Raw genomic sequence first — 27,676 nt, 5'->3', positions numbered from 1 at the left:
CTTTATTTTTCATCATTTGAATTTTGGTTTCTAATTCTTAAGTCTTTTTATTCTGTGAATATATTTGTTGTCCCCCTCAAACTGAATATTTGTGTGTAGGTTAATGTACACAGAGGCAGTGACCACTGGGTGACAAGGCTCAGTGGTTTTGCACATCACAGCTGCACCACAACTTTATTGTTTCCTTCTGTTATCATAATCCTCTCAGCAGCCTGACTTCATCTGTCAGATATTCCATGGGGACAAAAAAAAAAAAAAAAAAAGAAAAGAAAAAGAAAAAAGAAAAAGCATTTGTATTCTTGACGTTGTTACAAAAATCCAATCTTTTCTTTTCGGCATATCAGCTACTTAAGTAAAAACACATCGCTAAAGGAATAGTTAAGGATTCCACTCTAAATAAAATACTCTAAGAATTTATTTCTCTCAGCATCTGTTTCTTCATTTTCCAACTCATATTTCTTCATGGCAACAAAATATCGAATAAAAGTTTCTCCTAGAGCCTGTCTCAGACATTGATCTTCCTCTAGTGCCACCAGGGCATCTTCTAGTTTCAAAGGGATCTCAGGAGCAGATTCATGGAGGTCTGTGCTGTCATCTGGCCCAGCCCAAACGCCATCATAGCTTTGAAGTCCATCCAAGCCTGCAGCAACAGTAGCAGCCAGCACCAGGTAAGGATTTGCCGTGGCTGAACCCAGTTTATTTTCTATCCTGGTGCCTTTCTCACCATGACACTTGATATTAAAAGCACAGCTGTTATCATTGTACCCCCATGTGGTAGGCACACTCTCCTTCAGGTCTTTACTCTCCTTGGAATAGCGCTTCCGGCAGCTGACAGCGGGAGCCATCAGGCAGCTGAGAGCAGCGGAGTGCTTCAGGAGTCCCGCCAACCATTTTTTCCCCATGATCGTGAGCTCCCCCATTCCAGAACTGCTGCAGAACATGTTTTTCTTCCCATCGACATCCCAAAGGCTATGTGACAAAATTCCCGAATTGCACACTCCAGTCTCGATGAAAAAACTGGCGATGTAATTGTATTTCCTTGCCACTTCTTTCACACCTGTTCTGAGGGTAAATGCATTATCAGCTGAACTGATGCCAAATTCAGGCAGAAAACATATTTCCATCTGGCCAGGCCTGGTAGAGGAAGAAAAGCTTTCAACATTGGCCCCGGTGTGATACAAACCATCCACAAGTTCTTGGATGAAGGGCTGGTCATGATTATTTAGCAGTGCTGATGCAGGTAGAGATATGGTCTTTGAATTGATAATTTCAGGCACACCAAAAATGCAAAAATCATAGATGAAGGCAGAGAGCAGGGAGAAGCCAGAGTCCTGCAGCTGGCTCAGCTGCCTCTTGGCGATGTGCCGTGGGGAGGTCAACAGCGGCTCCCCGGTCACAGTGAATGTGTCACAGATCACCCTCGCAGTCCTCTCAGCCCAGGGCAAAACTCTGAAGGTCGAAAGCTCTGGCATCAGGACTATGTCACTATTAAAACACGTTGCTCTTATGTGATCCACTTCATTGTCCTTAGGATTTGGTATCAACTCAAGATAACCTCGGGGCATATAAACCCCATGGATCACTTTTTCCTAAAGAAGTCAAAGAGTAGAGCAATTAGGTTTTGAAACTTGAAAATAAACAAAAAGGTGGGAGGGGGGTAGGAGTGGAAGAGCCTTCCTAATGAGAAAAAAATGTTAAATATCTGTTGGTTGACACTGGTTTAATATCAGATAAATTTTAAATACTTTAAAACTCCCAAAGGTAATTTATAAACAAGTCAATAATTAGCCTTAGAGGCTTGATTTCATTTTATTTTTAACCACTCCTGGGGCATGTTGAAGTTCTCCGGCCTGGGATCAGACCCACACCACAGCAGTTACCCAAACTACTGTAGGGACAATGCCTGATCCTTAATCCACAAAAGAACTTTGTAACCCTGGAGGCTTTATATGCTTGTGGACCTGAAAATAACCATCATAAAGGGTATAATGATAAAATGTCATAATAGTAGCTGAGAAAGGTAAAGGCTTACACAATTACTTGAAATGATGATAACCCAAAGTATTTTTGAAAGAGCTTTCTATCATACGGCATAGTTACTAATACTTCAGATAAGGCTTTATCTTGGTGTTTTCTATTGTAATCCCCACAGTTAGCTGACTGCCCAAAGTCTACAGTAAAGCTCCTCGGTCCTTCTCAGAGAGTTAACTGTGGTCACACAGGACCAAGGAGTTGGGCTGCTGAGCACTGCACTTCTTCCTACTAAAGAACAAATGAACCCACAGGGTCACAGAGTCCAGAAACCATGCCTGTGATGTGGACCTATATAGAGTTTCCAAAACGTTGTGGCCTTCAATTCAGCATGACCCAGGTGTCACCAAATCTACTGCTAGTCTGGCTCTGTTATTAATTACTAGTGTGAAATTAGGTAGGTTACAGAGCTATGAGCCTCTGCTTCCATGACTGTGAAACCAAAGTGTTAGACTGGATGATTGCTAAGTGTTAACCTTTTGGGTTCGATGGATTTGGTTTTTATTTAACTTTTGCTATGTGCCAGACAACAAGAAAGTAATGAAATTATAAAGTTGAACAGACACATAAAAGAATTTCTAGAGGGAGTTACTGTTGTGGCTCAGGGGTTAAAGGACATTCTCTCTGTGATGATGCAGGTTTGATCCCTGGCCTCACTCAGTGGGTTAAGGATCCAGCATTGCCACAAGCTGTGGTGTAGGTCACAGATACGGCTCAGATCTGGTGTTGCAGTGTCTGTGGCATAGGCCTGCAGCTGCAGCTCTCATTTGACCCCTGGCCCAGGAACTTCCACATGCTGCAGGTGTGGTCATAAAAAGAAAAAAAAAATTCTAGAAATTGTGCAATAGGAATATCAATAAGACTTCATGTGTTGAAGTTTACATTAATGGGTAGAGAAAAAGCTGACTACAAAGTTTGGTTCCCATGATGTCAGTGAACATCATGAGTAACATAATAAAACATACTAACATTCTGCAAGTCTAATGGTTTTTCACACTACTTCCAAATACAAAAGAGCTCGGCTACCAGAAAGGGGCTAGTGCTGACAGAGGCAGTATGCTGGTTCACTCTTGCATTTGATGGTGAGACACTTCCTCCTTCATTTTCAACCATTTCCACCCATTTTCAAATGCCATTTGACCTCAATGATTGAAATTTGCTTTTGCCAGTAATAAAAGTTGAGTAAGTCAAGGACTATTCATTCAGTGCCTGCTTAATTTTCAACTTACTCAAGGACGTGTATATATAAACTTTGTGTGTGTGTGTTTGTAGGCAGATCTAAAGAAGTTTTTTTGCTCTTTTTGTCTTTTCTAGGGCTGCACCGTGGCATATGGAGGTTCCCAGGCTAGGGGTCTAATCAGAACTATAGCTGCCAGCCTACGCCACAGCCACAGCAATGAGGGATCTGAGCTGCGTCTTTGACCTACACCACAGCTCATGGCAACACCGGATCCTTAACCCACTGAGCGAGGCCAGGAATCGAACGTGCAACCTCATGGTTCCTAGTTGGATTTGTTAACCACTGAGCCATGACAGGAAACTCCTAAAGAAATTTTTAAGAAAAAAATTTGAATCTTTTAGAATACTTAAAAAAATTGTTTTGAAGAACTTAGTTGTTCCTGATGTAAAGCAAATGAGAAAAATTACATTTTGATATTAAAGTAATAAGGTATAGCTAAAAATAATCTTAGAGGATGCTTTTTATGATATAGTATGTAATACTGACTGATGTCCTTTCCTAAAAAAATGATGTTTCAGTAACACAATAAATCAGTTATGCAAATAAGTACATGATATAAAGTGAAAAAAAATCTCAGAATGTCTCAAAACATATCCCCAAATACAATTTCTTAATACCACTGTTTTTTGAGAACCTAATAGTATTCATTAAGTAATCTAACAATAAGGTGTTTTCTTTTTGGAATTAAAAGCTGAAAGGGATATGCTCTTTATCTAGCAAATTCTATTTAATCTTTTTTTTTTCTTTCTTTCTTTCTTTTTTCTTTTTATACTTGCTCCTAGGGCTTCTGTTCTAATTTTCTCACATCAAACAAACTATAGGAGTTATCTTAAGAAAGAAGAAATCCTTATCTCTTAAGTTGTCACTGCTGTGGCTTAGGTCACTGCTGTGGTGAGGGTTTGATCCCTGGCCCAGGAACTTTCTCACATGCTGTGGGTGCAGAAAAAAAAAACAAACAAAAAACAATGACTATAATCTTCAAAATTGCAGTAAGAGAAAAAAGATAATTCTATGGGTGAAATTGTTCAAGGCAAAAGGACTAAAATTACAGTCTTAATTAGTTTTGTATTTCTACTGAGTAAATGAATTGTTGTTTGGGAGCTGAAAGATTCTTAGGGAAGAATCATGTATTTGAGGAGAGACAAGGGAAGAAACAAAAGAAATTATTGGTTTTCAGCTTGAATTGCTGTATAGATCACAGTAAAATAAGAAACAGTAATAAGGACCATTTGCTTGCTAATGGTCATGAAATTACATTGAGTCATAACTCTACCTGCAAACTGCAAAATTCACTTGGAAGAGTTCCTGCTGTGGTATAGTGGGTTAAGAATCCCACTGCAGGAGTTCCCATTGTGGCTCAGTGGGTTAAGACCCTGACGTTGTCTCTGTGAGGATGAAGATTTTATCCCTGGCCTCAATCAGTGGGTTAAGGATCTGGCATTGCCACAAGCTAGGATGCAGCTCGAGGATGTGGCTTGGATCTGGTGTTGCTGTGGCTGTGGCATAGGCTGCAGCTGCAACTCTTATTCAACCCCTGGCCTGGGAACTTCCATGTCATAGGTGTGGCCATTAAAAAAAAAAGCGTCACTGCAGAGTTTTGGATTTGATGCCCTTCCTAGCACAGTGGCTTAAAGGATCTGGTGTTGCTGCAGCTCTGGCTTGGATTCAGTCCCTGGACCTGGAACCTCCGTATACCACTGGTGCGGCCATTAAAACAAAACCAAAACAAAGAAAACTCACTTGAAAAAAGTGTGCAGGGATACTTTTAGACCTGGACACACCATGGAGGTCTGTAGCTTCAAATCGTACAAACTGAAGGTGATTTTTGGCCATCTCTTGTTTAATATGCTTCATTCTAGAAGAAAGCTGGGGTGCAGTAGGAATTTGCATGCTGTCCCTGGTGTTATCTGTAAAATAAAAAATGCTCTAAATTATTAGATCATAATGAACTGAGAAGCAAAATGAGGCTAGAAAATAGAATTAGTCATTATGATCATTAACAAAAGCATTATATTTTCACATCATTGGTTTAGAGTTGGAGATCTTACCTTCCTTACTCTGCCTTCACCATGAGTCCCAAGAACACTGTTTCTAAACAGCCTAAGAGATTATCACTTGCGGCTAGGTGAAAGTCAACATTATTTACCTAAGTATAGAGCATTATCATATGTCAGTACTTGCTGAAAATGTCTTTGCTTATGGAAATTAGGCAATATGTGCATAACTGGGCAGCTTTGGCGCCATATAAAGCAGTATAGACTATCATTGAAAAGACTTTGAACTTCTTGAACTAGCTAGTGTTACCAAAATCAAAGTTTCTGATGATTACAGGTAACATTACTTGTTTATTTTTGTTTATTTTCTGTAGCTTTGCCTTTTTGTTTTGTTTGACAAAAGGGTTTTATATCTTTATAATGGCATCTTAATCTAAGACAGCCACATCTTTGTCAAATTTAAAGTTTGTATAAATGAGCAAAAAAAAAAGTGTTTTTCAAGAAGGAGAGAATTGGGGTCTGGCATTGTCACTACAGTGGTTTAGGTCCCTGCTGTGACACAGGTTTGATCCCTGGCCTGGGAATTTCCACATGCTGCAGACATAGCCAAAAATAAATAAATAAACAAAAAATAAAAAAGAATGAGTGCATTAGGAGATGAAAATTTAGACTGAATACTCAATTTTAAAAGCTAGAAAATTAAAAAAATATTCTTTTTAAGACTTAAGATAGTTTACAAATTCTAAAGTTTTAGAGTTAGAAGAGATTTTGTGATAAATCATCTAATTCACTTAACTCATGAACTTGAGTCCCCGAATCACACTCTCATGGACTTATTATGGTAATTAAACAAGTTATTTAACAGTTCTTGGCAGACAGTAACCACCGTTATCAATACTCTTAGACACGTAACCCTAGTAATGGTACCATGGTCATGTCTGAATCTGTATCCCCATCAATCTGTCACATCACTGATGTTGAGCAGCTATAATTTTTTTTGCCTGCTCCCTGGCATATGGAGTTCCTGAGCCAGGAATCAGATCCAAACTGCAGTTGCGACCTATGCCACAGCTGCAGCAATGCTGGATCCTTAACCCACTGTGCCAGCCAGGGATTGAACCTGCATCTCAGGGCTCCAGAGATGCCTCAGATCCCTTTGCACCACAGCGGGAACTCAGGAGTATAAAGTGATGCCTGAGTATCCTTTTTCAAGACACAAGTAGGCTTTTAAAACATAAAGATGGACAGTTTAAAAACATAGATTAAGTAGATTTTAAGTACATGAAGCATGTAAAAGAACAATCTACTGGTTCTACCTATGAAAATATATTTAGGGATGCTATTTTGTCACTGAAAAATTCAGCTGCTCTGAGGTTTCAGAGGCTTTACAGCTAGCTTCCATTTAACACAAACAAGCTGTAGCAACTACAGTGTTTCAGCTAAATTAGCTATTGCTGTGTTCCAACCTATTCTGAAGTGTTGGGTATTCTTCCCAAGATGAACAATTCTCCTTAAAGAAAATAAAATTTATAGGCATTTTAAAATGTGGGAATTTTCAGATGATTAATATTCTAAACATAAAAAGCAATTATATATGTATTAACTATTTTATATTAAATATATTAACAACATAAATAATTGTTAATTCTTATAATAATATAATAACAATGTATTAATATGTTAACAATGTAAAAATCAGAAGACATCTTCTATTAAAGAAATAAAGTCGTTTTACTCGTAACACCAGTAATGATATTAGTTCTTTGCCTTATCTATATCATATAAAGGTCTATAAAAATGTGTTATTTTGAAATAAGAAAAATGTTTATCCACTCAATATAGATTTTTTTTTTTTTGCCTATGACACACTATTTATACTGGGCATATAACTAGAAAGCAGCCAGAAAAAGTCTGGGTACCCTTAGAGAGCTTTATATTATTGGTGAAACTATAGACAATAAACATGCCACCAAATGCAAAGGTGGGATAATTTATGGTTGTGAAAGTGCTGGAAAAAAATCAGCTGAAGTATTAATTCTATGAGATTTAATCACAATGTGGACAGATTCAACCACTGACTTACTCTAAGATCCCCGAGCTGGACTATGGCTGGACAGCGAATGTATACATTAGCTTGGTAAGGTGGCCATAGCAGATACTGCAGACCAGGAGGCTTAAACAGAAATTTATTTTCTTACAGTTCTGGAAGGTAGAAGTCCCAGATCAAAGTGTCAGCAGGATTGGTTGGTTTCTTCTGAAGGGCTCCCTCCTTGGCTTGTGGATGGCCATCTTCTTCACATGGTCTTCCCTCTGTGTGTGTTTCCTAATCTTCTTTTCTTATAGGGACACCAGCCATATTGGATTAGAGCCCACCCTATAGAACTCATTCAACATTAATTACCTCTTTTAAAGCTCCTTCTCCAAAGACAGACATATTGTGAGGTACTAGTGGTTAGGACTTCAATATATGAATTTTGGGGAAACACAGTTCAGCCCATAATAATGTAACAACCAGTTTCCACTTTCTTCAGAGTCCTTATCACCACCTACCATATTGTATAATGTAAGTGTACTGTCTGTCTTTCTCCCCTTGCATGTCAGCTCCAAGAGAGTTTTCTTACTTACTTACTTGCTGCTCTGTCCCCAGTATGTGTAGCAGTACAGTAGGCATATCAAAAGCACTCACTGACTATATTCCTTTACTAATTTAATGATTACTGTGATTTAATTAATTGACTGATTAATCTATTCTGTGTGATTTGACCTTGCTTAATTTAAAAGTAAAACTTGGCATCACATATTTTGATATATATCCTAAGTATTAATTTTTCATTTAAAAGTTTAATTTTTTCACCAAATATGAGAACACTGTCCAATCAAATTTCATTTTCAAGGCATCAACTATTCTCAACAGTCTGAATTTCTTTTCTTCAAATAAATTGCACTCGTTAGACACAATTAAACCCTATGGTCAGTGCCTCCCAGATGTGTGTGATGACAATCAGACAGATAAATTAAACAATTAAATTATTTCAATGTGCTTTTGTAAAGGAAGTTGATCAAAGTAAATCAATATGCTTTTATAGAGGAAGTTCTTCTGTGATTGTTTATGGGAAAAAATTAGAAAACACTAAAAGCCAAGTAAACCTCTAAGCTCTGTAGCAGCCCAGAAGGCCTTGGGGAAATGTCCATGTTCAGTGACTATGAGGACATAGTTATAGAGAACAGGCCAAGGTCACCGATAAAAGGTGTTAGTGTTGGTGCTTTCGGAAAATCCATTTTGGAGTTCCAGCTGTGGTGCAGTGGGTTAAGAATCCGACTCTAGTGGCTCAGGTTGCTGTGGAGGCACAGGTTTGATCCCTGGCCTGGCACAGTGGGTTAAAGGATCCCATCCATGTTGCTGCAGCTGCGGCGTAGGTTGCAACTGTGTCTCAGATGCAATCCCTGGCCCAGAAATGTCCATATGCTGTGGGTGTGGCCATTATATATATTAAAAAAATCTCATTTCAAGAAAGGAAAAGTACTTTTGAGAGTATAGCTTAGGGAAGGAATGCCCTTCTCCTCTCCTTTCTCTGCTTGGCTACTCTGAGCACCACCCTGTTAGCAGAGATGTGCCCTCATCCTCTGGCTACACCACATTAGCCCTACAGTGTTGGAAAGCCTGGGTGCAGGGTAACCTGTTGTAAAAGCCAGGACAAAATCAATAAAAAGTGAGGGTGGAGGAGCTCTTCCTTGAAAAAATACATTTAAAAAAAAATTCAAAGTAGTTATTACAGAGAACAAAGTACCATGTTAAAATTCCTTACACCTGTTTTGGGGGTTGATCTTTATATTTATTTTAAAACCATCTATTGGTGGTTTGTTTGGAGTTGTAAACAGGTGCTTAGAGCCTGTAAAAAATTTCTCTTGTGGCTCATCAGGTTAAGGATCCAGCATTGTCACTGCTGTGGCTCTGGTTACATCTGTGGCTCAGGTTCGATTTCTGGCCTGGGAAATTCTGCATGCCATGGGAACAGCCAAAAAAAAAAAAAAAAGGAGAAAGAAAAAAAAAGAAAAAGAAAGAAAGGGGATTCTGAAATAACTAAGTAGAGTCTATCAAAATTGTACCCACACTCCTTGTCATGGTTGATTGGTGCAAAGAGAGTTCATGACACAGTCCTTTCCTCAGCTCTTTTTGATTTGAGACTTAAAAATGGTAAATTCTAGTTCTCTTAAAAATGATGGCTGAAGCTGTATAAAACTAAGGCCATAAACTATTTGGGGAAGAGCCAATGTGACCAGCAGATGTTTTCTCAGTCTTTCCAGTGTTAGGAAACTTTTTAAAATTAGTTGACACTTAAATACCAGAAAATTTCATGTAAAAATCTTGAGTTCAAACTTCTCTTGAAAAAACTAGATTTGGCAACACTGGGTGACTTTCTCCACAGTAACCATTGGCTGGAGTTCTGAGGTGGCTTTGAGGTATATGCATCCTCTAATTCATGGGTTGGCAGATGTTTTCTGTAAATGGCCAGATGGTAGATATTTGCATCTTTGCAGGCTGTATGGTCTCTGTTGCAACTGCTCAACACTGCCATTATAGCACAAAAGTATCTATAGAAAATACATATAATTTATTTATTAAAACTGGTCAGTAAGCTCAGCCTGGCCCCTGGCCATAATTAATCATCCATAGTTTCCTTCCAGCCAGCACTAGCCCACCTCCCTCATGGGCATTATCTGCCTGGCCCGTGTGGCATTTGTATTGACGGTCCCTGATGCTTGGAGGCTGTTGGTGCTTATATTCTTCACTTCATAGAGAAATGTATGAAGCTAAAGCACAGAGAATTGCAGAGATGAAAGATGCTATGAATTTCCTCCAAGGATGTTCACACCCTGAGCTTTGGAACCTAAAAAATATGTTAAACTACAGTGCAGAAGGAACTTTGCGGATGGGATTAAGGTTATGGATCTTAAAACAAAGATATTGTATTGAATTGCTCAGGTGAGCCCTTAAAAGCAGAGAACTTTATCCAGCTATAGGCAGAAAAGTTCTTTGGAAGAAAAGGAATTTATAGAGATTCCAAATATGAGAACCATTTGAAGCACTGCTGGCTTGGAGATATATAAACAGAGGCTTCCAGGGCCTAAGGGCCATCCCGGTTGGCAGCTAGCAAGGAAACAAGAACCTCAGTCCTACAGCTGCAAGGGACTGGATTTTTTCAAAGATGTGAATGATTTTGGAAGTGTTTTGTTTCCTAGAGTCTCTGAGATGGCCAACACCTTGATTTTGGCCTTGCCATACCTGAGGCAGAGAAATCAGATGAGCCAACCAAGATATCTGACATACAGATCTGTGACATAATAAATTGTGTTATTTAAAATGCTAAATTTGTTATAACGGCAACATAAAACTAATTTACATGGAGTCCTCATGGTGTTCATCCTCAGGTTCTACTTCCTCCTAAGGCCCTGTGTGTGTGGTAAAGAATTTATCCTTGCCCAGAGAAAGCTCTGGCCTTTACCCTTGGCCTTGGGAGGTAATCTCTCAGCCCTTGCAATGTCCACAACAGAGTGTCTTTGTTTTCTTTGGGCTCTGGCCACACTAGAAAGTCTGGTGATGTCATTTATTATTGGGTCATGAGGTATAACTTGACCCCAGTAGGGCTGTGGAGCTTCATTAAAGACTCTGCACACCAAGACTCAGGTGACCTTCCTGCTTGGCACTACTCCGTTTATATTGCCACATGTCATTGCCAAGAGAATAGTGCTGTCTATGACGCTACTTCACTGAAAGAGGACCATTGTGAGTCCCATGCTTGGAACTTCCTTAGACTCTTCATCATGAATCACTTCCCTTGATGGACTTAAACCTGTATTTTTTCACTGTAATAAACTATAAGTCTGAGTATAATAGCTTTCAGTGAGATCTGTGAGTCCTTGTAGCCAATTATCAAAACTAAGATTAGTCTTAGGAAACTCCCAATCTTGAAATGGGGATCAGAAGTGAGGGTAGCCTAGTGGACACTGTACCTCTAACTTCACACACTGCTATGAGTCTACCTTCCAAATCTTGTTTGCTCAATCTTTTCATCATGGAGTCTCTTGTGAAATAAATAACTTTTTAAACTAGTTTCTATCACTTGGATCCCAGAATTTTTTTTACCCAATACATTCATAGGCTAAAATAGCTATATCACTATTGATACAGAAATTTAGAGTAACAGAATTTCACTCGTAAAAAAGACTTGAGAGATCATCCATTGCAACCCCTCCATTTTCCACATGAGCAGCCTGGTGGGAAAATAAAACTGTAAAGAATTTTGTAAATGATAGGTATATAAATTATTTTAAGTATTCTGACTTCTAAGCTAGCAGTCCTCAACCACCATCACGTTATCACTAATTAAAATACAAATAGAAACTTGGGATTCATGGCTAGACCCATATGTCCCAGAGTCCTTACCAGTATTATAGCTGGAGTTTGGGTGAAATTCACCACCAGGAGTACTGGCTGATGTTTTGAGGGGCAATGGCTTTATCACTATTTTCTGATCTTTGGAGTCCTTGTCATCTTGTGGCAAATGAGATTCAGCAGAGCCAGATGCCATGACTGGTTTGTTTGTATCTCCCAGTTTGTGGCCCACCATTTGATTTCTAATCTTTTCTGTAGAAATAAAGAAAAATGTTAAGGTCTTCTGCCCATTTTGGATTGGGTTGGTTGTTTTCTGGATAGTGAGTTATATGAACTGTTTCTATATTTTGGATATTAATCCCTTGTTGACCTCATTATTTGCAAGTATATTCTCCCATTCTGTAGATATTCTTCATTTTGTTGATAGTTTTCTTTGCTGTGCAGAAGCTCTTAAGTTTGATTAGGTATCATTTGTTTATTTTTGCTTTTGTTTCTTTTGCCTTGGGAGACTTATCTAAAAAAATTATTACTACAATTTATATCAAAGGATTTTTTCACCTAGGAATTTTATGGTTTCATGTCTTATATTTAAATTTTTAAGCTAATCTGAGTTTAAAATTAGTGAGTTTTCTAATTTCATTGATGTGCATGAGACTATCCAGGTTTCCCAACACCGCTTGCTGAAGAGAGACTGTCTTTTATCTGTTGTATATTCCTGCCTCTTTTGTGAAAGATTAATTGACTCCAGGTGTGTGGGTTTATTTCTGGGCTCTCTATTCTGTTCCATTGATCTCTATGTCTGTTTTTTGTGCCAACACCATGCTGTTTGATTACTGTAGCTTTGTAATATTGCCTGAAATTTGGGAGGGTCGTACCTCCAGTTTTATTCTTTTTCCTGAGGATTGTTTTGGCAATTCTGGGTCTTTTGTGGTTCCATATAAACTTTAGAATTATTTGTTCCAGTTCTGTGAAAAACATCATGAGTAATTTGATAAGGATTGCATTAAACTGGTTATTTGGGTAGGATGGGCATTTTAACAAATTTAAATAGACATTTCTTCAAAGAAGAACAGGCAAATGAAAAGATGCTCAATATTGCTAATTATCAGATAAATGCAAATCAAAACTACAGTTAAGCATCACCTCACACCAGTCAGAATGGACATGATAAAAAAGTCTACAGATAATAAATGCTGGAGAGGGTGTGAAGAAAAGGGAACTCTCCTACACTGTTGGTGGAAGTATAAACTGGTATAGCTATGGAAAACAGTGTGGTGTTTCCTTAAAAAACTAAAAATAGAACTACCATATGACAGCAATCCCACTCCTAGGCATATATCTGGAATAGATTAAAACTTAATTTGAAAATGTAGATACACCTCAATGTTCATATCAGCACTGTCTCATATATATATATATAATATTACATATATAATATATAACATATATATCATACACACAGTGGAATATTACTTAGCTATAAAAAATAAAATATTGCTGTTTGCAACAACATGGATGGACCTAGAGATTGTCATGCTGAGTTAAGTCAGGGAAAGACAAGCATTATGTAATATCACCTCATGTGGAATCTAAAACATTAAGACAAATAAATCTACATGCAAAACAGAAACAGAGTTATGGTTTCTGTAGTAGACTTACGGTTTTCATAGAGGACAAACTTATGGCTACCAAAGGGGAAAGGGAGAGTGGGGAATGAAAAATCATGTATATGGAATTAATAGATACACATCACTGTATATAGAATATAAAATAGATAATCAACAAGGATTTCCTGTGTAACACAGGGAACAATAATCACTGTCTTGTAATAATCTATAATGGAAAATAATCTGAAAAAATATATGTATGTAACTGAATCACATTGCTGTTTACCTGAAACTAACACAATATTATAAATCAACTATAGCTCAATTAAAAAAAAAAGGAAAAATGTTAAAACATGTTGACTCCGTTTTCAATTGTCCTTCACCGGGATGTGAAGAAGAATACTTGAGAAAATAATTTATTCTTAGACAGTGATATACAAAATAAGGGGCAGTGGGAGTAGTTCACCCTGGTTACAGGACCTGAGGGGGTACAGTGTCTGTAGAGAATTTAAAAACAGTAATAAAATCTACAGAACTCTGACTGTAGTTTATTGTTGCCATAAACAACAATAAACTATTCCTACCACTCCTGCCTTGGAACGCTGCTGGAATAGAATAGAATCTCTTGTCCAGATCAACTCCTAGTTTCAGTGCTGTTTCAAACACACTGGAATCTAGTTGGAACCCCACCTTGTGGTATGAAAATTTAATCCACACCTTTATGGTGGCCTCCCTCAGACATGATCTTTGTAAGTCATTCTCAGAACAGAAATACACTTCTCTTCCTATTCCTATGTTTCTTCTCTTGTGTACTCTCTCTTTTCCCCCACTACTAGTACCCTAGTTTTACCCCTTTTAAATATTAAATATATTTATTATTTTTATATATTTATGTTGTAAGCCTATATTGGCCATCTTTTATGTTGCTATGTAGGAGTATATTTTATTTCTTTTTATTTGCTTTTCCCATAGAAGAAAAGAAAAATGTTTTAGGAAAAGGAAGAACAAATAGAGATTGTGTTTGACCACGTATTCTTGAGGAATCATAGTAGCAAGATACCTTTTGAGTTGGAAATATCCGTTTCTCCTATTTCAGTTGAAAAAATATGTAGTTTAGTGACTTTCTTTCTTGTCTTTCTTAATTTGCTCATCCTTCTGGCTTTAGTCTCATTACCTTCATCTTTTGCATCCTGTAATAATTAATAAACAAAAAGTCAAATAATAGATCACACATACAACTAAATTTGGATGTCAAGAAAGAATAATGATTGGGTAACTAAATTTAAAAATGACAATAGGAGGCTTTTAAACAAGGTAAATTTTGCCATTTCCATACGCACTTGAATAATTCAAAATTAAGAGGCTCAATATTCTCCTGACAGGATAGATTTTTCTGTATCTCCTATATGTGGCACAGAAAATATCGTGAAATAATTTAAAATCTTGCCAGCTAGTCAAGATTTCTATCTTAATCTTTTTTACTCTGGGATTTTTTTTTTCTTCTTTTTTTGGCTACACCTGAGGCATTTGGAAGTTCCTGGACCAGGGATCAAATCCAAGCCACAGCTATGACCTATACCACTGTATAGACAACATTGGATCCTTAACCCACTGTACCACAGTGGGAACTCCCCACTCTGGGATATTTTACATTATTTATTCTTAAATAATAATTTTACACAAACCTATTTTAGCTAAAAAGTCCTCTTTTTATCATTTCATTTTTCTTTTCCTTCCTTCCTTCCCTCCCTCCCTCCCTCCCTCCTTTCTTTTTCTTTCTTTCTTTCTTTCTTTCTTTCTTTCTTTCTTTCTTTCTTTCTTTCTTTCTTTCTTTCTTTCTTTCTTTCTTTCTTTCTTTCTTTCTTTCTTTCTTTCTATATGCTTTCTAGGGATGCACCTGCAGCATATGGAAGTTCCTAGGCTAGGGACTGAATCAGAGCTGCAGCTGCCAGCCTACACAGCCACAGCAACAGCAATACCAGATCCTTAACCCATTGAATGAGGCCAGGGATAGAACCACCTTCCTGAACTAGTCAGTTTCATTACCACTGAGCCACAATGGGAACTCACTATAATTTCGTTTTAAAAGAATCTCTAATGTTTTTGACCAGAGGCATAAGTACCTGAGGAATTGGATTTTATTCTTTTTCCTTATCCTCATTCTAATTGCATCAATATTTACTTCAAAAAAGTACTTGCTTTCATAAAATGCTCTTTTGTGACCGTGTTTTATATATGTAAGCCAGTGTCATCCTCAAACTTTTATAGCTTGGGGAAACAAAGAAAAACATTTTAAAACAGAATAATCTAACTTCAAAGTCTGAGTTTGTTTTTGTTCTGCAAATAAGTTCATTTATATTCCTTTTTTAGATGCCAAATATAAGTGATATCATATGTTTGTCTTTCACTTCTGAATAACTTCACTTAGTATGATAATCTCTAGGTCCATTCATGTAACTGCAAATGCCATTTCATTTTTTATGGCTGAGTAGTATTCCATTGTATATATGTACCACATCTTCTTTATCTATTCCTCTGTTGATCAGCATTTAGGGTTTTTCCATGTCTTGGCTATTGTAAATAGGGCTGCATTGAACACTGGGGTGCATGTATCTTTTTGAATTATGATTTTCTCCAGATAGATGCCCAGGGGTGGGATTGTTGGATCATATGGCTTAAGGTTACCATTGGGATAAGTGGGAGGGAGGAATGGACTGGGGGCTTGGGATTGACACATGCACACAGTGGTACATGGAATGACTGACCAATGGAGACCTGCTGTATAGCATGGGGAACTCTATCCAATGTTCTGTGATAATCTATATGGGAAAAGAATCTAAAAAAGAATGGATGTCTGTGTAACTAATATCTTTATTGTACAGAAGAAATTATCACAACGTTGTAAATCAACTATACTTCAATAAAACTTTAAAAACTGAAAACAAAAACAAAATAACCCAACTTCAACACTCTGATTATAATCTTTGACAGGATTCCTTAACAGAGGTTTCAAGGGTTGTTCCCTGAGCCAGTGAGGTGGGGCTGGGGATGAATCTGGCCAACAGTGGACAGATTCACCCTGCAGGCCTGAGGACACAACTGAAATAAATACAATTTTTTTTTTTTTGTCCTTTTAGGGCCTCACCTGCAGCATATGGAAGTTCCCAGGCTAGAGGTTGAATCAGAGCTGTAGTTGCCAGCCTACACCACAGCCACAGTAATGCACTATTCGAGCCGCATCTGCGACCTATCTTTAACCCACTGAGCAGGGCCCAGGGTCAAACCTGTGTCCTCATGGGTGCTAGTCTGGTTCATTACGACTGAGCCACAACAGGAACTCCTGAAATTTTTAAAAAGAATTATCTGACTTTGACTTGTTTCCAGGTATTCACTTTTATTTTTAATTCACTGAAATCATTTTTATCAGAATCATTTATTTTTTATGCAAATGGATGGATATTTTATGCACATCATCAACAGATTCCACTGTTTTTTTTTTTTTGGTTTTTTTTTGTCTTTTGTTGTTGTTGTTGTTGTTGCTATTTCTTGGGCCGCTCCCGCGGCATATGGAGGTTTCCAGGCTAGGGGTCGAATCGGAGCTGTAGCCACCGGCCTACGCCAGAGCCACAGCAACGAGCGATCCGAGCCACGTCTGCAACCTACACCACAGCTCACGGCAACGCCGGATCGTTAACCCACTGAGCAAGGGCAGGGACCGAACCCGCAACCTCATGGTTCCTAGTCGGATTCGTTAACCACTGCGCCACGACGGGAACTCCAGATTCCACTGTTTTAAGATTTGCTTAGGTGTCATTACTTCTACCAAGTCAACTTTTCCAATTGTTTTTAATGAATTATAATTGACTTACAATATTATATTAGTTTCAGGTGTCCAACATAGTAATTCAATGTTTTTATGAAGCATACTCCATGCAAAGTTATTATAAAATATTGACTATAAATTTCCCTGTGTTGCAGTTTACGTCCTTGTAACTTATTTATTTTGTAACTAATAGTTTGTATCTCCTAATCATCTATTCCTATTTCACCCATTTCCCCCTCTCTTCTTTCCTCTTTGGTAGTTTGGTAGTTGCAGATGACAAAAAAAGTCATTCTTTTATGGCTGAATAATATTCCATTGTGTGTGTGGGGGGGGGAGAGACGGCGATAGATACAGATATATATATATAATAATAATATATATATTATTCCATACAATGTTATAAATATCATTTGCAACAACTTGGATGGACCTGGAGGGAATTTTGCTGATAATGGTATTTTTAATTTTTTTTTTTTTTTTTACAAACTCAGCATTGTTGTTTGAGGGGAGAGGGGTGTCAGGGTCAAAAACTATAGTCTAAAATGTTTTGAGCTATTTTCTTTTGAAGAGCAGTTTTTGAAGTTTCTGTATCTGGAGGCCAGTTAAAAATACACATCCGGGGAGGTTGCTAGGGAAAAACAATAACAATTATTGTTTTAGTAATATTCACCATTTGTCAGTTAAACCTAAAGGCTAAAGAAGGAAAAATGAATTTAACTTTTTTGTGTGTATATGTAAGTATGACACAATAATATTATCATTACCATGTTTTTTAAAAAGACGTATTTCATAGGATAAAGTCTGTGTAATTTTAAAGTTTGACTTTTTAGAAAATTTTAGTTTTATACTATAGATAATCTTACATTTAGATCATGTGATTTATTGTGAGATAGTCATTTTTTTTCTAATAATTTATATTTTTGTGTATATTTTCCCAGTGCACTTTGGATAGGATTCTGATAGTGATATGTTAGCTTTATTGTATATATTCACCATTTCTAAAATTGCATTGCCAGAAATATACATTGTATAATTGTAATTCAGGTAACTATTTTTATATACTTATGTCTCTGGTTATTTTTAAGAAGTATTGCTTAGAAAATGAAATACCAGGCCAGTTACATGACTACCAAAGGAAACTGAGCAGACTAACATTTGTATAAATTTGATCCATGTATAGATTGAAGGAATCAAATGAAATGAACCTTAATATTTCTTCTAGCTTCAAACTTTGAGTGCAATGAAACAACAATGTGCTAAAATTGAGCACTCTGTCTGGCACATTTTCTCAGCATAACCCTCAAGAAAGTAGAATCTCCATTCAATAAATGAAAAAAGTAAGACCCAGAATAACTTTTCCCCCAAAGTGGATCGAGAGTAGAGAGTACAAACCAGTCTTCTGATTTCTAAAATGCCATTCTGCTTCTTAAATACCAGAGACCCAAGCCCAGAGAAAGTTTGTTTTAGTAATATTCACCTGCCTTCATATAAACCAGACCAAAAGGGAAAGTTTATTAAGAGAATTAATAAGGACAATTTACCAATTACTAACCTGAGCGTTTCCCCAATATAAATCCTAAAACCAAGTCATAATATGTGCCTCTGACTCCAAAATAGATGTTTACGTTTTGTTTTCAAATGAAGAATACATTTCATTCAGGACTTTGATTTTCTTTTATATACTAAGGTGATCAGAGTGTAGACATAGTTATAATAGCTAAATCAAATTTAATGGTTCCCTGTTTTATCCCACCTCCAGTAGGGTATTTTCATTCTTCTTCATCTCTCAACTACATTTAGTTACAATGTGAATGTTTCAGTAAAAAACAAAACAAAACAAAACAAAATCTACTAGCCAGGATTCTCTGATTTGACTTCTAATTCTGACTTTTCCACTAAGTAGCAAGTCCTCTGGAGTGTTGGTATTTCCCTCTGTAAATAGTGCTATAAGTGTAGTCATACCCAGAAAGTATACTAACATTTTACAAGTATTTTTATAACCAAACAATATTTTATATCTGTTTAATACTCAGAACAACTTCCGGGGACAACTATTATTACCTACAATCTGCCAAGGCAGAAACTGGAGTTAAATGATTCATTGGAGTTAAATGATTTGTTCAAGGTCATATGACTGCCAAGGAAGAACGAAAATCATTTCGGAGCTTCCCACATCACCATAGGGGACAGCTGAACTAGATGAAATTTTACTCCTATTTGAAAATATTAGCTGTGTGACTATAAACATTTGTTCACTCAACTTCCTCAATTACATGTTATTTTACAATTTACTATTATTTTTTTTCTTTTTTTTTTTTTTGGCCACACGCACGGTATGTGGCAGTTCCCTGTCCAGGGATGTAATCCAAGCCACAGATGTAAACTGTGCCACTGCTGCAGCAATGCCACATCCTTAACTTGCTGCACCATAGTGGGAATTCCTGGCATGATTTATTTTGTACAGCCCCCCTTATCTCAGCATCTCTAAACTCTGAACATAGTAAGAGAGGGGAACCTCTGAGAGAGGTAAAGAAATGTCAGGCTGTCTGAGGGTTCTCAGAAGGAGTGGTGTGACCAACATCCTCATGCTTGTCCTCCACAGTACTGCTCTTAAACAGATCAGACTATTTTATAAATAGCGTCTTTAGATAGCCAGGACAGCTAGGCCACACTTGAACAGAAGAGGGGACACGAACTAAAGATACAAGGAAGTGAATAAATAAGGCTGGGAAAACCATGGACATAGCACAGATCGTGAACATACAAATCTAATTCATGCTTAATTTGGACAGTCTCAGAATTCTGCTACATCAGGTTAATTCTCATTTCTTTTGACATTTCCACTAGAGAAACTTTTCACACTTCAGAAATGTTCCCACCATCATTCCATCAGATGCTTCAGCTCATACACAGGAATGGCCTTAAAGAATGTTTCATATTACAAGATATTTTCATTCTTGTTTTTTTCAGCACAGCATTTCTTTTGAAAATTGTTAATGTGACTTAACATGCTTGTCATTTTGCACTTCAACTCAGTGGCTCATCAAGTTAACTACAAGGTTTAACTTAAAGGGATTCTGCCAAACATTAAATTTAAACCTAATTTGACCTAAGTTCCTTTCCAGTAATCAGTATTATTTAGATTCTAAATATAACTAATTCTATTTATTCACTTTTAATTTTCTCTAACAGTTACCTTTGCAATGTCAATGCTTTAAAAAACCTTTGTTTTAATCCTGTATACTGGCTGTAGTGTGAGGTATTATCATTAATTCATTTACCATACACTCTGATTTTGTTAATGAGGGGAGGTGCATGAAGAAGAAAGCCAAACAGACAAACAACACATCAAGTTTCAACCTGCATTAGAAATAATGTAGGGAGTTCCCGTCGTGGCGCAGTGGTTAACGAATCCGACTAGGAACCATGAGGTTGCGGGTTCAGTCCCTGCCCTTGCTCAGTGGGTTAAGGATCCGGCGTTGCCGTGAGCTATGGTGTAGGTTGCAGACGTGGCTCGGATCCCACATTGCTGTGGCTCTGGCGTAGGCCAGTGGCTACAGCTCCGATTCAACCCCTAGCCTGGGAACCTCCACACGCCGCGGGAGCGACCTAAGAAATAGCAAAAAAACAAAAAAAAAAAAGAAAAAAAGAAAAATAATGTAAAAAAGGGTCAACAATTATCAAATTTAAAAAATATGTCAAAGGGAAAAGAATTTCAGTTTCCTTAAAGTGTATCTTCAAAGAAAAAAAGAGGAAAATGTATTCAAAATATTTGCAGAAAATGTATTTCAAAGAACACATCACAAACTTACATCAGCTAATCTAAAAACATCCATGCCTATTAACCACTATTCCTATTTCTGGCAACTTGATCTAAGAAAGTAATTCAAAATATATAAAATTTATGCATGTCCAGGACCACCTTTGTTATAATAGTGAAAACTTGAAAGCAGTGTAGATTAAAATAGGAAGAGTTAGATACATAATGGTAATTCTGTTCATGACTCACCGTATTGGGTTTCCTTAGTGGCCTAGACCTTAAGGATCTGGCATTGTCACTGCTGTGGTTCAGGTCACTGCTGTGGCATGGGTTTGATCCCTGGCCCTGAAACTTCCACATGCTGCAGGCACAGCCTTCCCCAAAAATGAATGCTTCCATTTACCATCCTTTGTCACATGGATTACCACAGTCATTACCAACTTTCTCCTCACATTCAGGGTTGCCATTCTCCTATCTAGCCTCTAGACCACTGTCCATATCACTTCTCTAAATCATAATTTTGGTTTTGTTATTCCTCTGCTTAGGATACTTCCACAGATTCTGTCACCTTCATGAAAAATTCAAATTAGTATTCTCTGAGGCCCTGCATAACTCACCCTTACCAATCTCTCCAGGCTCTGTAGCTGGCCACTTCCTCACACAAATTCTGTCACCATCTATACACATCTAGCTGGGTCATTCCTCTGGCCCATGTGGTTTCCTTTTTGCCTAGGTTCTTACTGATTATCTAGCCTATCCCACTGAGGTAGTTAACTCCTCTTCTTGTCACAGCTCAAAATTAACTTCCCAGAAGTTCCCACTGTGGCGCAGCTGGTTAGGGATCCAGTTGTTGCCACAGCTGTGTTGTAGGTTGCAGCTGTGGCTCAGATTCAACCCCTGGCCCATGAACTTCCACATTTTGGTGCAGCCAAAAAAGAAAAACAAAACAAAACAAAACAAACAAAAAACAACTCCCTGGATAATTTGCTCTAGCCACCCTATTCAAAGATGATTAATAATCCTAAATCCCCTAAGTATATCCCTAATTAAACTTTGTACCCTGTTCAAGTAACTCACAATTTTTGTCTCCTTTATCCCAATTGGTAAACTGTTTAGTTTCCTCAGAAATGTTACTTAGTGCTTGGTAAAATAATTCTCAGTAGCATTTTTTTTGTCTTTTGTCTTTTTAGAATTCTCAGTGTCATTAAAGTAGCTTTTCTTCACTCACATACTATTTTTTTCCAAACCAAAAGGTGATGATTAGTTTAAGCCCAAGTACCACAATTCTTTAAGTGCCAAGTGTATAATTAGGTGCTTCTTCTAGAATTAAGAGCTACTGCAGCCATGAACCATTTCATGATACTGCTTAGACTTCCCAGTATCCACTTGGGAATTCTAGGCTAGAGATTACAATGATATGAATTAGGATAACAGCTGTGGAGATGGAAGGGAAAGTGAACATACTGAAAATATATTTGGGAGGTAGATCTGGCAGGTTGGTGATTGACTAGATGTAGGAGGTAAAGGAGACAGAATGATCAAAGGTAATAGTAAAGTTTCTGCCCAGAAAACCCAAATGAGGAGGAGACCTGAGAGGGGAGCTAGATTCGGTTTGGGATATACAGAAACTAAGACAAATGTGTCATCTGGAGGTTCCCAGCAAATATTACCCATGTGGATCAGAACCTCAAAGATAAAACAAGAGGTAAAAAGCAAAGCCTGACAGTGGTTGGAATTATTAAGGAAGAGCAGGGATTGAAAAAATAAGAGGACTAAGATAAAACTGAGAGCAACTGTATTTAATGATTAAACATAGAAACTGAATCCCAGAGAGAGTAGTCAGAGAATAAATGACGAGAAAGTGAAAGAAAAAAACTGGGAAAGGATGGCTTCATTGACATTAAAAGAGCAAAGCTATATTTAAAGAAGAGAAGTTCCCATGTAGCACAGTGGGTTAAGGATTCGGTGTTGTACAGCTGTGGTGCAGGTTGCAACTGCAGGGCAGGCTTGAGAACTTCCACATGCTGAAGGTTCAGCCAAAAAGAACAGGGAGCATGAATAGGCCATGCTACTGAAATAATAAAATGATAAATAAGGTTAGCATTAAAACTTGCCTGTCACTTTTTGCAACCAGCTCATCAAAAGCCTTGGTGAGAGCAGTTTCAGTGGAAGATTATGAGCAGCAGTCAGACTGCTGTAAATTGAGGAGGAATGAACAGTGTTTAGTCCAGGGTCTGCACACAGTAAGCTACAGAAATGTCTACTACTACCAAGTGGAGACCAGTGGGAAATTAGGTCAAAAGTATAAAGGGAAGAAGACAGAATGGCCCCTGAACGAATGCATAGGTATCCAAGAAAAGCTTATGTTGCTTTTAGGAAGAAAAGACTTACACATATTTAAATGCTTGATAAAAGAAGTCAATAAAGAAGATGTTGGAGAGGAGAAAAAAGATAGAATAAGATCCCTGAAAGGGCAAAAACCCGAGTTGAGATGAAGAAATTACTCTAATATATCTCTTTCTATAAGAGTAAGTAAAGATAGAAGGTTAGAAAAAGGAGAGAAGAGGAAAAATATGGAGGAAGAGGAGAATTAGGAGGAGAGAAAGGAAATTGCCAGCATTTAATGAGTGCTTTTCAGATGATATTACAGAGCCTTAGTAAGATTAATTGCTACTAATCAGTGACAGAATCTGAATTTAAAGTTAATTTTAGACCACTGATTTTTCTTACCCATTCTGGAGGTGCTCAGACAATAGGGATATGAAAAACTAAAGGGTTAAGAAGAATGGAAGTAGTTCCCCTGGGTTGTAGCTGAGAATGAAAAAGGGACTCAGGAAACAACAATGTTGAGCACCCCACAGGAACTGAAGACTTTGAAGATTTAGTGGCATCAGTCTACCAGGTAAATCATTTTTCTCTAGCCAAGCTCTGTTGGAGTTGTGACAAATGCAAGACTGAGGTTTTGTGAGGATACAAACTCAGGAAGGCAATGACAAAAATAAGTTGAAGATAGTGGTGGGTAGGAGGCCAAAATAATGAGACATGAAATCCAGAAAGAATGGGATAGGAATTGAAATCAGGAAAGAGTGACTAGGTGAACTAGTTAAGAGACTGGAGATTCCCACTAGGTGCCAATTTAGATATATCCTTGTGCTTAATATATTGACTAGAATACAATGGGAAATGAATGTTTTCTAATAAATAAATAAATGCGTGGCAACCAAGGCCTACCATGTTGAAATAGAAGGCCAGCTTTTGGACATTTGACTGGGATCTCTCCTTCATAAATAATTCCAAATAAGATTTCTTTGAATGTCCAACAGGAATAGTTGATGTAATCAAACAGCTTTCATAAATAAAATATTATGTGGACTCCTTCAAAGTTTTCTCAAGAATGGCTTAGAGAAAGAGAGCTTCTGTTGATGACAAGCTGCTCCACAGCAACTCTGTCCCCTTACTCCATTAATTTCGCCTTTCCTTCAGGTTTTGTTGTTGTTGTTGTTGTTGTTGTTGTTTTGCTGTATTTATCCTCAAAACCACACCTTATCTCCAGGGTTATGATTATTCCCTTTAAAACATATGCTTCTTTATAGTATAGCTAAAACATGCTAATATTTCAAAAAAATCCTAAACATTAAAGAAAAATATGAAATAAATAAAATTCAGAAACATTACAAAACCCCCCAAATTACAAAGCATTCACTTTCTATATTTGTGTATTTCTGGTACATCTACCAACCTATGTTGGTAGATGCTGATCTGTTCCATGTCTTACTCAAGACCCTGCCCAAAGTATTTTCCTTCTTAGGTGTCTGACTCACCAGATAAATAAGCATTCTTTGGAGCTTATTTTAAAACTTCAACACTTTTTTATTGTCTAGTAAGTGATTCATTCCATCTACTAAGCTGTTTCTGCAAAGTCACTTTAATCTTACACCAAGCTAGAGATTCTGTTATCATTATGGACAAGGACCCAAAAGACTGTCTTTTCTAAACTTACAGAAAATGAGATATTCTTACAAAGATGCTATCCACTTATTCTAAAGCTAGATCTTCACCTGTATATTTTTAAAGAATTTTTATCCTTAAACTGTATTACATTTTAGGAGGTTTCATCTGACTACATGGAATCTCTAGAGATTTCTGTTCTTTATTACAAATGTGGGAATCCTCATTGCAAAATTCAAAAGTACTGAAACTGGAAAGAGATAAATTTGATGTAAAGAAAAAGTTCCTATATGTCTTTATAAAGTTGCGCAGGAAGGAAAAGTAGGGGAAGTTGAGGTAGGGAAATCTCTAGCCTTGAGTGCTGCCTCAGCCGGTCAGTTACAGCTTCCCCCAGCACCACACATACTGCCTCTGGTCTCATCCCTGCTGGCATCCATTTCTCTTCTGCATCTTAAATGGAAGCATCAGCCTTTTATGTCTACTGTGTGAATATTTTCTTTACTGAGTCATAAGCATCTAGAAGCAGAGAATAGATTGCTTGGCATATCACCCAACTCAGTACCACACTCAAGGCTTTTTTTTTTGTTTTTCTTTTCCCTTCCTTCCTTCCTTCCTCCCTTCCTTCCTTCCTTCTGGCTGCACCATGGCATGTGGAAGTTCCTAGGTGATCCAACCTGAGCCACAGCAGTGACAACACCAGATACTTAACCTGCTGAGCCACATGGGAACTCCCACACACTCAAGGTTTTTTGATAAATTTTAATTTTGATAAATAGATGTTCTTCTATTTCCCTCACTTTCGTAATGTCATACACCATAGGGTTTATTTTGAGGAATAAGAATGTGTTTTTGATCGATTTTCTTTTCACTGATCAGAATTTGGCTGAATGCATGACTTCACAACATTATTTTCAATAGAGGCTATCAGTAGAGTATTCTTTAGGGACACACCATATCTGAAGTCAATAATGGTTCACTTTTACTTGAAGATTCTGCCAGAGAATCTGTTCAGGTTGAGGAAGTGATTGTCCTAGGGATTTACTTCATATGCAAAAATCTGCCTTTCTAAATCAGGCAAGCTTGTGTTTAGCTCTCCTGTTTTTGCAGTTAACCTTATGCTGCTGCTGCTCATGTTGCCAGAATTTTTGGTCTGGAACACAGTCATTATCCCTTCCTGGCCATCAGTAGACTGGAAAAGGAATGTTACACACCATCTGCGTCGCTCCTCCAGTATTCCTTCTCTTCCTGAGCGTATGACCCTACTCAGGAAAGTGCAGAGGAGGTTACTCCATGAAGAGCTGGGTCCGGTAGACACCAAGACTCACCTTTATTACATCTATTAACTAACATGTTCCATCCCTGCTAACAAGGAACTTTTCCCCAAAAGACAGATATGTCTTGTGCTGCGGAAATGGAGTACTTTAAAATCATGTAGTTGGTCTTTCTATTCTCCTAAGAGTGAACACTCACCCTGTGGCCTAGATCGATCTTGGGGAGAATGTGACTGTTATTATGGCTTTTCAGAAAAGGTGGATCACCTGGACTCCTTAACTAAAATTGTGGAAAGTGGAATTCCTGCTGTGACGCAGTGGGTTAAGAATCCAGCTGTGGTGGAGGTCACAGCTGCAGCTGGGATTCGATCCCTGACTGGAAAGTTCCACATGCCTCAGGTGAGGCCAAAAAATAAAAATAAAAAAAGTAAAAAAACAAATAAATAAACTTGTGGAAGGTGGGGGAGAAAACACAGTTCTGCCACAGGCTCAGGAGTAGTAAAACCTCATCCAAGAAGTTAAACAGTTAAAATCAAAATTTCAAAAAGCTACTGATATGCATACTAATGACTTTCTTTCTCTAAGCCATCATTTGCAGCTGTGAATTTACTTTCAGATAAATGAGTTCTCTTCCTCAGACATGTCTATCCATTGATGCCTCTGACAATGACAGGACATTGTAAGCTACAGATACTCCTCAGTGAGTCCCTTCTTTGCATGGTGTTACCCAATTTCCTTGTGGAAAGTACTTGTCTCTGTCCCTAAGCACACTGCTTATACTCAAACATAGCAGTGACCCCATTCTTCCGTAGTTTTCAGCCATCTCTTCCCCCAGATGGAACAGTCTGTTCTCTATTTGCTGCTATTTCAAACGTGGTGCATTATCTCCCACCATGCCTCATACATAGTGGGCATGCTTCTTGCATTATATTTTGTTAACTTTATCTAAAGAAAACCCATATACTCTCAGACATGGCCACAGCATGCCTCCCAGTCTACGTTCTAGAATTTCAGAATGGCCTGGGAGAATAAAAGAATAGAAGTTGGGTACGTACACATTAAGAAGTAATGAGAAATACTACATGTTGACAACTGAGAGTTTTAATCTATGCTAGCAGATAAGTGGCCATCATTCTTTGAAATGGTGAGCATTTCAAATATAATTTGAAAATAGGGTCTCCCCTTTGGTCATTTAACCTCAAAGTATTTTTGTTAGAATGAAACAAAAATTTTGAGAAAAATATTGTGCTCTCCATAACAACCAAAAGAGGTGTAAACATTTTTATCAGACTTATGTTTCCAATTCAGTGCCTAAGGAGGTCATTTTAAATGATTAATCAAACTAAACATGCTTTCATAATGCAAATTCTGAATTTAGTTTTTATTATATTTATAAACTCAATGTGTAGCAGAGAATTTTTTCACAAACTTCCCCAATGCAGATATAAAGCAAGTATAGTCATGTTGCCCTTATTCATACTGGCACTCAAATAGCTGACATAAAAAGCTTTGCTGTTAGTATTTTGGTAAATGACATTTTAATTATTAACTTCATACCTCCTTCAGAAGGTCCCCTTCATCATTCATCTCACACTTTTTACTTACGTT

The 27,676-nt window shown here is 37.5% G+C and overlaps 1 protein-coding gene across 1 annotated transcript; it reads right to left on the bottom strand.

The window, feature by feature from the left end:
• Positions 1-143: 143 nt before the first annotated feature.
• LGSN (lengsin, lens protein with glutamine synthetase domain) lies at positions 144-27,676 on the bottom strand. Its single transcript, XM_047769374.1, has 5 exons — positions 27,626-27,676; positions 14,327-14,456; positions 11,711-11,911; positions 5,012-5,178; positions 144-1,589 (listed from the first exon to the last, which is right to left on the bottom strand). Exons 1-5 carry the CDS (start codon positions 27,653-27,655, stop codon positions 393-395), a joined length of 1,725 nt encoding a protein of 574 aa, XP_047625330.1. The 5' UTR covers positions 27,656-27,676; the 3' UTR covers positions 144-392.

Source organism: Phacochoerus africanus, chromosome 2 (assembly GCF_016906955.1).
Source record: "Phacochoerus africanus isolate WHEZ1 chromosome 2, ROS_Pafr_v1, whole genome shotgun sequence".
NCBI lineage: Eukaryota > Metazoa > Chordata > Mammalia > Artiodactyla > Suidae > Phacochoerus > Phacochoerus africanus.
This window is presented reverse-complemented; position numbering and strand designations above follow the sequence as displayed.